Here is a 13,344-nt window from a genome sequence, read left to right on the forward strand (position 1 = left end):
TGGATTTCTTTTTACAGAAATCAACTGCTTTGCGGCACGGGTTAACGTTGTTGGATTTTTGTGAGATTTTATGTATGATGTTTCTATCACCAAAGGAAAAGAAATAAGGGATGCGGCGGAAGAAATTCGAAAATTTATTTTTTCCCATATACCTAAGGACCACCCTAGTGTCACGCTGCAAAAACGGTAAAATCATGGTTTGAGGAGCATGACCAGGATCTATCACACCTCCCCTGGGTCCCACAATCACTAGAGCTGAACATCATTGAGCCATTGTGGTCTGAGTTAAAGGCGGTCTCATTACCCTCCACCGGCATCCCTTAAGGAACTGGAGCATGTTTTGGAGGAACGATGGTACAAAATTCCACACACCACGATTCAGGAGCTGTATACGTCCATTCCACGTCGGATCCAAGCTGTTTTGGACGCAAAAAGAGGCCGCACACCATACTAGGTATGATTTTCACACTTTCGCAAACGTTTTAGATTTTTTTGTCCAACCCCTATATACAAAACACTTCGAATCTTTCACTGAACTCTATTCAAGGACCCAGAAAATACATCTTTTTGTTTCTCCTAAAGGGTTATTTCGCTATTCTTATTCTTGCCTTTATTTAAGTTTCGCACTTCATAGCATCACTTATGTAGTACCCAGATATCGAAAACTAGTCTGTGGTCCATTTTCTCCCATCGTAGTTGTACTGCGTTAGAATGGGAAGACTTATAGTACGGCTATGTCTGTTGGAGGGTATCAGGGCCAAAATAGTAAAAGATAGCGAGAAGCAATTTCTTAGAATCGATTAAGTATTCTAGGAATAGATTCCATCTCCCCCATTAACTCTTTGTTCGAACTAGAAATGGTGTAAATAAATCATTTCTTGTTTTAAAGTTGATCGTTATACAAAACGGTAATATATAACGGAAAGCAGTTTGCTCTAATCGATTCACCGTCCCAAGAATATGATCCACCTCCTCCCTTATCTACCCGTATCTACCAAAATCGAAAGTGCTAGAGATCAATATTAATCTCCATGGAAAAAAGTGATGAGAAACAAAGAGTAATTATTTTCTGATGTGGATTCATCAATTCGAAAATAAATTTTCTCTCTATTCAAACCGAAAATGGGTGAATTTCCGAATTGAGCACTGATCGCCATACTGTAAAAACAGTAACAGATAGTAGAAAAAGTTTTCTGATATGGATTTAGTACCACATTGGTAAATTCCATCTCCGACTTTATTCCCGTATTGCGAAGTGGTAGAGATATACTACAATTTCCGGTTTCAATATTGGTCTCCATGGTGCAAAAATGGTCAGAAATAGAGAGACATGATTTCCGTGTCCTAAGAATAAGTTATATCTTATCTTTACTCTTGTACTCAATCCGGAAATGGTAAGAAATAATGACTTCCGGTTTCAACACCAATCGCATAGTGAAAAAAACACTAATACTCAGTGAGGTTTTTGGATGGTTTGTTGGATCTTAGCGTCCAACTTCAACACAAAGGTTTTAGGAGACGTAAACCTACACTTTAAGGTGGAATCCGAATCACTTAATACGTTCAAACTTCAATGCTGTCTCACCACATGCAGCAAAGGTGACGGCGCTAGGCACTAGATCAGCGGAAAGAGCTAGTAATAGATAATGAAAAGTAATTCTTTTTATAAGATCCGGTGTACTTCATGGATAGGTTCCGTCTTCGACTTTAATCCTCTGTTACAATCGGGAGTTCCATGAATTTTACTGTCATTTCAAGTTTTAATATTGCTAATAGAGCCAAAACGATAAGAGAGCCAGAAGTGTACATTTTATATGGATTTATTGTCCTAAGCATAAACCTTCCCTTGAACTTTGTTTTTTTATTCAAAACCGAAATGGTGAAAGTCTACGACGTATAGTGGAAAAAATTAGTAGTAGATAGTGATGGAGTGATACTACATTTTTATATAAATCAGGATCCTAAGATATGATTTCATCCCAGCTACTACTCTTCCACTGCAACTCGAAGTTGTTTAAAACTAGTACAATATCTGGTTTTAATACTGGTTCCATTCATTAATAGTTGTAAGAAATAGAGGGTTCAGTTGTAGAGCTCTCACTTCTGGTGCGTGGGTTCCCTGGTTCGAATCGCAGCTAATGCGAAGTTAACTTGGTGGTGGATAAACATCCTGTCGGTGGCTTTACTCAGGGTTCTCAAGTTTCCTTTCACTTTCTTTGCTCCGTCATTTCAGTCATCATCACCGTCTCCCTTAACCTCAAAGCATAATTGTGGGATGTGAAGCTAGGAATTTCATTTCACTTCATTTTGGTAAGAGATACCAAGGACCTGTTTGTGATATAGTCAGCGTCTGAAGATTTCGTCTCTGACCCGGACCCTTTACTGCAATCGGAAATTATATATCTACTGATCCCTCATTTAGTATTGAATCCGCACAAGTGCGTGGGATCCCTGATTTTATTCCAGCTTACACTAAGTTAGCTTCGAGGTAGGCAAACACTGTGTTCGTTCTTTTTATTAGGTTCTCTCTCTTCCTCCCACTTTCTCAACTCCTTCATTTCGTTCGTTATCATCATCAGCATATCCATTAGCTTCGGGCTTAATTGTGGAACGTTAAACTACACCACTCATCATTTAAAAATGCTTCATCGAGAAGAAGATATCTTAAGAAATCCAAAATTCGCAGAATGTAAGGATAAGCAATTTATTAACAGGACAGCGCCATTAAAAATAAATAAATAAAAAAAAAAGCAGAGGCGTCGGGTATGCAATCCACGAACACGGCTGATGCTAGCGAGAGCTGGAGTTCTGGGTTAGGAGGAGGTTGGTGTAACGTGTGTGTGTATATGATCGAAAGATGCTTATTAGTGGTGGGTCTTGCAGCACGTTTCGACATCTGATCGAGGACTAATAGTAGCATATCATTCCGCGACAGTGGTGCCAGTATTTGAATGCGTCCAGTGTAGCGAATTTGAGCTCGATGGCTCCACGAAGGCGCTACGCAACGACACACCGACCTCAACCACCACGCCATACCACAGGCCGCGAGAAAAGCCTGCTTTTTGGTATGGCTCTGGTCGATGGATAGCCATATCTTGCACACTGACCAAAGCACTGCAGGCTGTTATACAGAGCCCAGTGTTTCCGCTAACAGTTCTTGAGTACCGTGCCCGTTCGTGCCTTCTACGCATTTGAGGGTCATTAGACCACCCAACAGTACATTGACGAGGTGTTGGAACCGATTTTGGCTCCTTCAGTGTATGTCCTGTGTGGGACTACATTCCAGTAGAATAACACGCGTCCTTACGTTGCACGTGCTGTCCTACACTTCCAGACCGGACATAATTTTTGTCTGCTTTTCTGCCCGACGCGTTGCCCCGTTCTCTGCCCACTTGAACACGTTTGGTCGATGTTGCACAACGCCTCTCATACCTAAAACTCCGCTGCACTTTATCACGCGTCGCACAGAGCGGTATGTTTTATCATTTACTGTCTGAGCATTAGGTCTTTGCTTGCCTAGTTTGGCTCTGCTATCTTGTCCCCTTCTTGATACTGCATTCTTAAAGGCGATCTATGTAAAAAGCTATCGCATAGTTTGGAAGCGTACCGTGGTTTCACAATGTGACAAGAAACTTACTTTGTTGGGAACAAATATGAGTTTTGCCGAAAGTGTACTAGGTGTAAGCACATACGTGGAAAATGGAGAGCTATCAGAGAGTGAGTGTAAAACAGCTAGATAGGTGTTCCAATGAAATGTTGAATTATTAACAAGTGTGTACGTATATTGTATACCTACGCTACTAAGTTCTCAATATACTTCTCATGCCGTTTTGAAATCAATAACACTTCTATTTGAAAAAGAATTTTATGGGGTTTGAGTATTACTTTGCAGCGTACTGTACATTGTATATAGAAAAATAAGGAAGAGGGTGAAAGGTAGGCTAACTCCATGAAAAGGTAAGTGGTACAGATGTTGGTAAGGCGCCATACCAATTGATCAGAGAGGGAGGGTATTATCGAAATCAACTTACATTCTTGAGATTATTCTATCCATGAAACCATCTATTAAATACATTAACACCATTTTTTTTCTACACAACTTAAGATCTGTAACACTAACTTAGAAGGATATCAAGGTGTTTTTTAAATTTAATGTTTGTTGACTACAGAAGACAGCCTTGGCTAAACCTTACTCCCGCCGTGTCAACAAAGATTCTCAATATACACGAATATTTTGTGTAATATTCCAGTAAAATAATGTAAATATTTCAGATTTTTTTTTTTATGTTATTCATGTTTGAAAATTTATTAGTTTGGGTTTAACATTCCTTTGGAGCCGAGGCTATGTGAGACAAAACCTTCTGATAAAAGATACAATACAATAGTTAGGAATAGGGTTGCCCGCGAGGCGAGAGGAGATAAAATTTTGGGATGAAACAGAGGCCTTTGACTAGCAACAGATACATTTTCCGAGGCAAGACGTCACCTTCACGACACCATATCGACAAGAGACCGCCTAAACTTTTATTTCGTAGGCAAGCCTGTTCAGGTGCGTTATTCGAGGCTTTATGCTCTACTTGAAATCAAATTCAGGATGATACGCACGTGATGCACGCAGTTCTGCTACTTAGTCACGAAGGTTCTCTTCTACTCCGGAAAGCTATTCATTAAAAAATAACACTTTTTTGTCGAGGATTAAAATGTGTACTTTTCATTTTGAATGTTTTTCTTTCTTTTCTTTTTTTCTTTTTTAAGCTGAAATAATCCTACTTTGCCATTAATCTCAAAAAGAAAAGGGATTATTGTAACACACAACGATGTATTTTGTGTGTGAGGATTCATGAATATTGGATCTAAGGAGTTTGGCAGGTCTGGGTTCTGACGGGTCCAAAAACTCCTAGTTTTAATACGCAAGACGATTCAAACGGTCCAAACGAGTCATACGGGTCAACGGTACAAACGGGTAATACGGACCAACTGTCCTGAGTTATTTGATCGGGTAAAACCAAATGCATGCAGTAACGAGCAGGTTCTCGTTTATCCGAAATTTCTGAGCACTAGTGTTAAGTGTCGTGATCTGTAGTGGCTGTAAAAAAAACAGTGCTTTAATAAGAAAAAATGTTTTCCATTCTGGTGCCGATGTAGGTACAGGAACCCTTTTTCAAAACTTATCTGTTAGTTTGGAAATCCAGAAGTTCAATATTATGATGTAAAGTAACTGAAGTAGAGAAACGCATGAAAGGAAAATAGCAAATATTTAATAAAAATTTGTGTTTCGAAACATTACCAACAGCATGTAGGGCATGTTCCTAATACCATAACACGACACCATACAGACCAACTTGATGATAAGAACACTTCCTTTCGGTGCTGCGACCAGTTAGAAGTTTGGCAAAAAATGTGAACAACCATAACTCGAGAAGAAATTGTCGGATCAAGCCGGGTATAAAGAAATACACTTTATTTTTAGGCGTATATTCTATTAATACACAGTTAAATTGTGACGCATGGATGGCTGAAAAGTGGCCTCTAAGGAAATAAGATAATAAATAAATAAATAAATGAATAATGTTACTGGTTGATGACGTGTGAAGTTTATTGTCCCATTCAGCACCGAATATATATAAGACGTAGACCTACGGCTTAACATGAGATTGGAACCACAAGATCTCACATCAGAAATCAAACCTGGGTTTTCCGCGCCGAAGAAACGTACTCTAACCATCTAGCTACGAGGGATTCTTTTGGGTTATTCTATAAGACAAAAAAGCAAAATAACGTTCAAGACATAGAGTATAGAACAGATAGATTAGTATAAGCAAAAAGGTGTGAAGTTTCTGTACGCCATTGTTATGATCTATGATTCATGCTAATATGACTGCACGCCTGATACAAAGAAACTGCAGTTGAAAAATTGAGCTTTCCCGCCCTCAAGGAAGTACCACATTTCACGGGTCATATTATAGTAGCGGTGCGATGAGACTAAAGAGTATTCGTTGTGTATGTGTGCGTGGGAATTTCTTTAAAAATGGAAGCTTTAAGTGTTTCATACTCTACTCTGCTTTGTGGTAAGTTTTGGAAGAATATTAACAAGAATCATTTAGAAGTGTCAACTGAAATTGTCGTTCTCAATCGCAGCAACTTAAAACTGTAGAGGCTCTCAAAACTATTACAATTATTGACCAATTACAGTGATAAATATGGTGTATAGTTTTGAGTGGCTTTAGATGTTTTTCAGCTTTTCGGACTGAAGGAATTTCGTGGATGTCAAAGGTTCACTGATGATGAAGTGATTCAGGCTGTTCTCTAAGGGTTGATCAATAGGATTTAACACTATCAGAGTAAAGAAGCTTGTATCCAAATAGGAAAAATGTGTTGTACTTGCAGGGAACTAGGCGGAAAAGTAGTAGAGGTAGCTTTAAATAAAATAAAGATAATATCTGACCACACCACACACTTATTAACATGTGGGCAGCAGTGTACATCATTGCCTCCTTTGACCAGACACACTATCTAACATTTTCTTAAGAAAACTATTTGCTGTAGTATAGGTATCTTCTTCCTTCTTGTTCTGCCAGTGGTTAACATTTCGTCCTTGACTCAAAGGTATTCTATCTGAATTCTGCTCATGCTAACTTTGGAACAACTTATAACTTAAATATAATCAGACCAAAGCAGATACTTATTAGTAGTCTGTTACCGTTTCGGCATTGTATCCTTGTCTTCGTCACACATAATAATGAAGGCACTCATATATATTGCCGAAACTTAACATAGATTATTAGTATAAGTGTTTCCTTTAGTCAGATTATTTATTCAAGTTATACTTAGTACCAAAGGTAGAATGAGCAACTTAATTCATATCTAATCAGAGTCACTACACATTAAATTTTCAGTATGAATTACATATTTAACGTACTTACTACGTTCTACAACGTTTAGCAGTGTTTTAAGAACAATTTTATATAATTCAACGAGTCAACAATAGCAAGCTAACGTTGTTTTGACAATTTCTTTGCGTCACAACAATTATTTTTGACTTGCAAAATATTTGGTAAAATTTGGAAGAAGTGATACAGTGACTTACTGACTGATGGATTCTTAAACATCACGTACTTCATGGCGTCGCAAAGGGAACACGGCTACGATACGAGAGTTACGGAAATTTTAAGGGAAAAATGGGCGAGTATGTATAACGTACTGTTTCAGCGCCGAGGTTATGAAACGTGGACCCAAAACATAATATAAGGCCCGAACTCACTTGAGCTCGCGCTGGTAATTGAACCCACATGTTCCGTGCAGAAGGATCGCATGCTATCCATATAGCCACTTGAGAGTTTCGAAAAAAATTCAGTAGAAAAAGCAAAAATGTATGGAGAGTTCAAAAATGTATTAACTCAGAAATGTAGACATACCAGGGATGGATTGTACTGTGGAAAATGAGAACAAAGAATTTAGGAAAACTAATGAAATTTTTGTAACGTCATTGAAGGAGCAAAGAAAAACATGTTAATAAATAAATTTTAAAAAAAATGAAATCCATATTCGAGGAAAATAAGTTTTAACCAGATAAAAGAATATTACTAATAGTTACAGTTACAAGCGCAACGAACTCTAATGCAACATACATATTTCATTATTTTTCGGAAGTTAATAAGTCACACAGTGGAATAATGGAATTATAGTTCCCGATTTTTTTTTCTGTAGTAAAACAAAATAGTCACACTGTGGCACTCTCTGTTCCTTTCAAATTCTAACAGTTTTCTTCTACTATGACCAATGTTCTATTATTTTATTCCTTAAAATATTGTATGTTATTGTTTTTCCTCGTTTTGTACTTTTGGTAGTGTACCTCAGGAATTCTCTAATTTCTTCTGAGATTACTTTTGCGCTGCTTCTGATATTGGGCATTAGTAGAACTTGAAACTAAAATTAATGGGTATTCCCTTTTATCAGACTTTGATCCGGCATTTCGTTCTCAAATTATGTTCGTTTTCATACAAGTTATTGGCTGGTCATAGCGCCGAAAGGAAGCATTTCTACACCCGTCTTATTTTGGTATCAAGATTTATTTTCTAAACGTTGTTACGTTATTTCGAAATACCCTTTATATATATATATATATATATATATATATATATATATATATATATATATATAGTAATCCGTAGTAATTCGTTCAACAGAGTAGTCAGGTATGCTAAGACAGAGAAACCATTCAGATCAGTTACCTAATCATCCATTAAAAGAGCTGTATCGCCCGAACTGATCGTTCGATTCTTCTTTTTCTTCTTCTTCTTCTTCTTCTTCTTCTTCTTATTATTATTATTATTATTATTATTATTATTATTATTATTATTATTATTATTATTATTATTATTATTATTATTATTATTATTATTATTTTCAAAACAGCCAATGAAAACAGAGACTGAGCAACCACCTGAGCTGTAATGTAAGCATCGTTGTCCTCCGTGCTATTCTAGCGCGCCTGCCTTCGGTGCACAGAGTTGCAGGTTTAATTCTCGGTGAGAGAGAATTAAACACATTAGAGTTGTTCAGATTCCCCTTTAAACTGTAGATTCATGTCTCATACATTTGAATCTAAAAGCTATCGTATACAGCATACTCAACTCTTGTGCTCCTAAGATAGCTTACAGAGAACTGCGAAGATATGAGGTAACAAATTCTGGTGCAAAAAGGTCATAAGTAACTAACAGTGACTGGAGTTAATGTGGTTATTACGTATCACTCAAAGTCATGCTTTATGCTCAATCATAGCACTTCGTGAAACTGCAGCGACACTCAATTTGTCTCTATCTCAATCTTATTTTACATGCTGTCATCCTGCGCTTCTGCACTTTGACATATTCTTATAATTCCACCTTTTTCCTCCACGATCGTTTTCGCAGTTACAAAGTTACCCATAGTCTAATATGATAATATTTTAATCATACTTGATAACATTCAGAAATTTTGATGCAACCTTTAATCATTCCACACTTGACTCATATCTAAATATACAGAGCGTTCAAAAAGTCTCCATACATCTGAATTGTCACATATTCAAAGCAACGAGAAAATTATTTTACTCAAAATTTATTATATTTTATGGCATAAAAACACTATGTACAGGGCGTAGCATATACACACACATTTTCACAGCAAATCTTGGAAATGTCTCCCATGAACCTCCAAACATGCTTGCACACGTTTCTTCTTGTTCTCAAATACTCTTACAAGTTGTTCATGTAGAATGCTATGAGCAAAATCTCGAATAACTGTTTCGAGTTCTTGTATAGTGTGGGGGGGGTTCCCTTTATAAACAGAATTCTTTGCATATCCCCAGAAGTAAAAATCCGGAGGAGACAAGTCAGGAGACCTAGGTGGTCACAATCCCTTTGAAATTATTCGATCTCCAAAAACCTCTTGCAGTAATCTCATGGATTGGCGAGCTGTATGTGCTGTAGCGCCATCTTGTTGTATCCAAGCATTACGAATTTCGTCTTCCGTTAGTTCTCCCATGAACTGGTGAATAATTTCACAATAACGAGTTGAATCTATTGTTTGTTTGAAAAATATGGGGCCGACTATTCTTCTTCTGGATATTGCAATCCACACCCCTACCTTCTGGTCATGCCGAGAACTTCATGTATGACATGTGGGTTTTCTGCACATCTCAAACGTGAGTTCTGGGCATTGACGTAACCAGATAAATGGAACCAGGCCTCATCAGTTAAAAAAAAAATCCGAAACATCGTCAGACTTGTCCATAACAAACCGTGTAAACCATTCACAATACTGCACTCGTTTTACACTGTTGGGAGGAAGTAACTGCTACACCGCTCTCACCTTATACGGGATAAGACGCAGTTTCTTACGAACCGCCTTTTGTGCCGTACTAACACTTATTGCTTCTTCCTGGGCAAGTTTTCGAAGTTGTTTACGGGGGCTACGTTGCATTGCATAAGATAGGTGTAGCATTTTTTCTTCATCGAGCACTGACGGTCTACCACTTCGATCATAGTCCATTACCGTTCCAATGTCTCTAAATTTATCGATCAGTACCCTTACAGTGTGACGATTCGAAACAGGTGTATCCGGAAACCTAACTGCAAACTTATCTTTGACTGTCTGTACTCACCTTGTTCACGGAACACATATTGAACCAGGAATATTCGTTGTTCCAAAGTTAACACCATTGTTTCAGAGACCGCTAACTAGATGCAACAATCACTTCAACGTCACTTTGCCGACTGAAATCTAAGAAATGACCTTCACGCAAGGCGATAATATAGCAGTGTTGCAAACCTTCGCATAAAATTTTATTTCATGTGACTTTGAATGCGACTTTGACTTGCCACGATTCAGGTGTATAGAGACTTTTTGAATGCTCTGTACAAAAGGAGTTGTAAATGTAAGTGAATAAGAATCGACGAAGAGAGACTAAGTTTTCACAACAATTTTCAAATGGATAGCGAAACTAGACAACGAGTAATCTAAAATTAACACTACTAATAAATGTCTCTGACGATAGGATAGAATTAGGAAATTATCACGTAACAGTAATTATAGCATTTATATAAACGCTATATAAATGCAGAAATAGTTTAAGTCAGGTTATTTAAAAAGTATTGAGCCTTTGAAGGTCAAAATTGACAATACATTTATCGTATTTGAAAACATTTTGAAATCGCTTTGGAACCTTCTTGTTCGATGACCTTCTGTCATTTTTCCGGCAGTACCATAATCTCGTTACTGTAGAACTCTGGTTTCTAATAATAATAATAATAATAATAATAATAATAATAATAATAATAATAATAGGTTTTCACAAGCCTTTTTTGAAACTAACTTAACACCATTCAAGGAGCTCTGAAGAGATCGAAATAAATAATAATTTGGCAGTGCCAAGTCCGGGTTATACAGTGGATGCATTAAAACCTCCTAGCCAAATTCTTTCAATTTCTGACAGGTTACTAAAGATGTAACCGGTCTTGCGTTGCCATCGTGGTAACGACACCTTTTCTGTTGACCAGTTCCGACGTTTTTTGAATTGCTAGATGCACTCGCACGAATTGTCGACAGTACAGGTCCGAGTCTATCCATTCCCACCAAACGTACAGCATAAACTTTCTTGGTGTTACTGTGGGTTGGTACAGACCGTGGAACTTTTCCTCGCTTCGACTACGATGTTATTCGCACATTGTTGTTGTAGGTCATTCACTTTTCGTCGCTCGTGATCAGCTGCTTCAAAAATAGCTCGAGATCTTTACGTTTGAGTAGAGTTCTCACAGCTTCGGGTTTGATCCTTGATAGGATACTAAGTCCCTCTCCCCCCCCCCCACAAAAAAAAAAGCTCGAAATATTGGATCGGAGCTTATCTTGAGTCCCTATCGTATTAACGATGGTTCTGCTAAGAAATGTTGAACTTCAATAAATCAATCAACCCTCTGAATTCGTAACACTTTAAATTTTATTCAGAAATACTTTGACGATGCATCTTTTCTCCTGTTATGTACATTTAAAAAAACAAAAACTAGTTTTAAAATATCTATCTATCTACGAGTATATATATATATATATATATATATATATATATATATATATATATATAATCTTCAGGAAATATAGCCGAAAGCTTTTATTATATTTCAAGTTTGGAAAGAAATAACATAGTTTGGGACGATGTAATTAATTTCCGTTCTGTCATTACTGTAGTAAAATTAAGTTTTGTGAAAAATCCTTCTGCAATATTTGTTGGATTAAGAGGCACATTGGAAAACATTTTAAGCATGAAATTACTTTCTTCATATGTATGAAAGCTTACCTTCATTGATAGTACATTAGTTTTTAATGTTTACCTGTCTTGTGTCCTATGTAGATATCAGTTATTTGTGTTTCTTTGCATTTGTTGTGTGCTTGCATGTGTTCATGTTATTTTACTTTTAAGTTAAGCTTTAAGCAAGTGCTATTACTTATTTTATCATTAGCTATGTACTTACTAATTTTATTTTTGTTTTTCTTACTTTCACCATCCTGTCTACTGAGTAGAAGCTGAACGAAAAGCAACAGGTATAGACCTTTTTATTTTTTCTAAAGTTATTTTTTGTTTGCATTACTTACATGTTTTGCATGTTACTTTGCTTGCATATTGTAGTAAAAGATGGCTTGATTGCTTGAATATCATGGTAAACTTGCGAATAGCTTCCACGAATACTGTGAGTTACAAGGTATGGTAGCTTAGCAATTCATTGTAAGAATATATAACACATAACGTTTGTTTGTTTATCTTGTAATTTTCTTTGGGTGTAATGGTGTAGTTCTTGTTTCTGAATATCTGGAGGGATCTTCATAAACCGTAGTAATTCTGTTATTGCTTGAATTGTTTTAATTGTTTCTATTTTCGTTCAAGTGCATCGTCCTGTTCTGAAATTATAAAATTCATTGATCGTACTGCCAGACCCGAGTATATCATGAAAACAGTAGAATCATCTATCTTTCTCAACAGTCACAGCCACTTGCAACTGCTGTTCAGCGGACAATACTTGACAGTTTCTGTGCTTTACAGCGACCTACCATGATTGCAATGGAGAGTTTTTCCTCTTGCCGCCTCTGCTGTCTAATATGCTGAAAAGAAATAAAAAACTCGCTGAGAGTTTTTGATTCGTTTCCCTTGTAAGATAGCTATTTTATTGGCACTACTTGGAGAACAGATTGGCCCTTTCAATATCACCCATGGTACCTTTATCGGAGGCAGTCATGCTTGTTTTTCAATTAAACAGGTTCTACGAATACATACGATTCTTTAAGGTGGTGGCACGTCGCAAATAAAGAACCATAGATTAGATCTATCGATCTATCAAATAGTTATATCAGTTCTTTCCAGATGGCAGCTAAAGTCGATATTAATTGACACTAGCATCACTTATTAGTGAAGCAATCGATTCAGCTGCTTGTTGTATTCTTAGAGTAATGGTAATGACTCCAAGTTAATCTGCGACGTTGCCACATTGTGAAATTTTGATGCCCCATAGCGGCTGAAGGAGGCCCGGAGAACATACCATCATATAACATTTTTGTTTTATTTTGGTCTGTAAAATAGTGCTTTGTGGTCCGTGGGCGCCATTTTTAAAACACCCGATATATATATATAGGATGTCTCAAAAGTCTCCTGACATAGGGTAACTCTGTTATTATCAGAGTTACAACAAGATTTAAGAGGAAAAACCATCTCCAAATATTATGATGTTTTCAATATAAAGTGAAGGATTTTTTTAAATCGGACGAGCCGTTTGGGCTGTACACTCTTTATGTGCCCAATGTTAAATGAGAATGCAACGT

General features: G+C 37.0%; 1 protein-coding gene across 3 annotated transcripts in view; it reads left to right on the top strand.

The window, feature by feature from the left end:
- Window positions 1–13,344, top strand: part of LOC145660877 (glutamine--fructose-6-phosphate aminotransferase [isomerizing] 2-like) — a 364,008-nt gene that overhangs the window by 107,993 nt on the left and 242,671 nt on the right. For 2 of the 3 annotated variants that reach the window (XM_081726310.1, XM_081726317.1), the window contains one exon: window positions 12,055–12,075. The exons of the other annotated variant lie outside the window; for it this stretch is intronic. In XM_081726310.1, the coding sequence (XP_081582436.1) occupies window positions 12,055–12,075 (21 nt within the window). The remainder of the gene's footprint in view (window positions 1–12,054; window positions 12,076–13,344) is intronic. 3 annotated transcript variants of the gene reach the window in all.

This window comes from Thermobia domestica, chromosome 1 (assembly GCF_964235325.1).
Source record: "Thermobia domestica chromosome 1, izTheDome1.hap1.1, whole genome shotgun sequence".
Lineage (NCBI taxonomy): Eukaryota > Metazoa > Arthropoda > Insecta > Zygentoma > Lepismatidae > Thermobia > Thermobia domestica.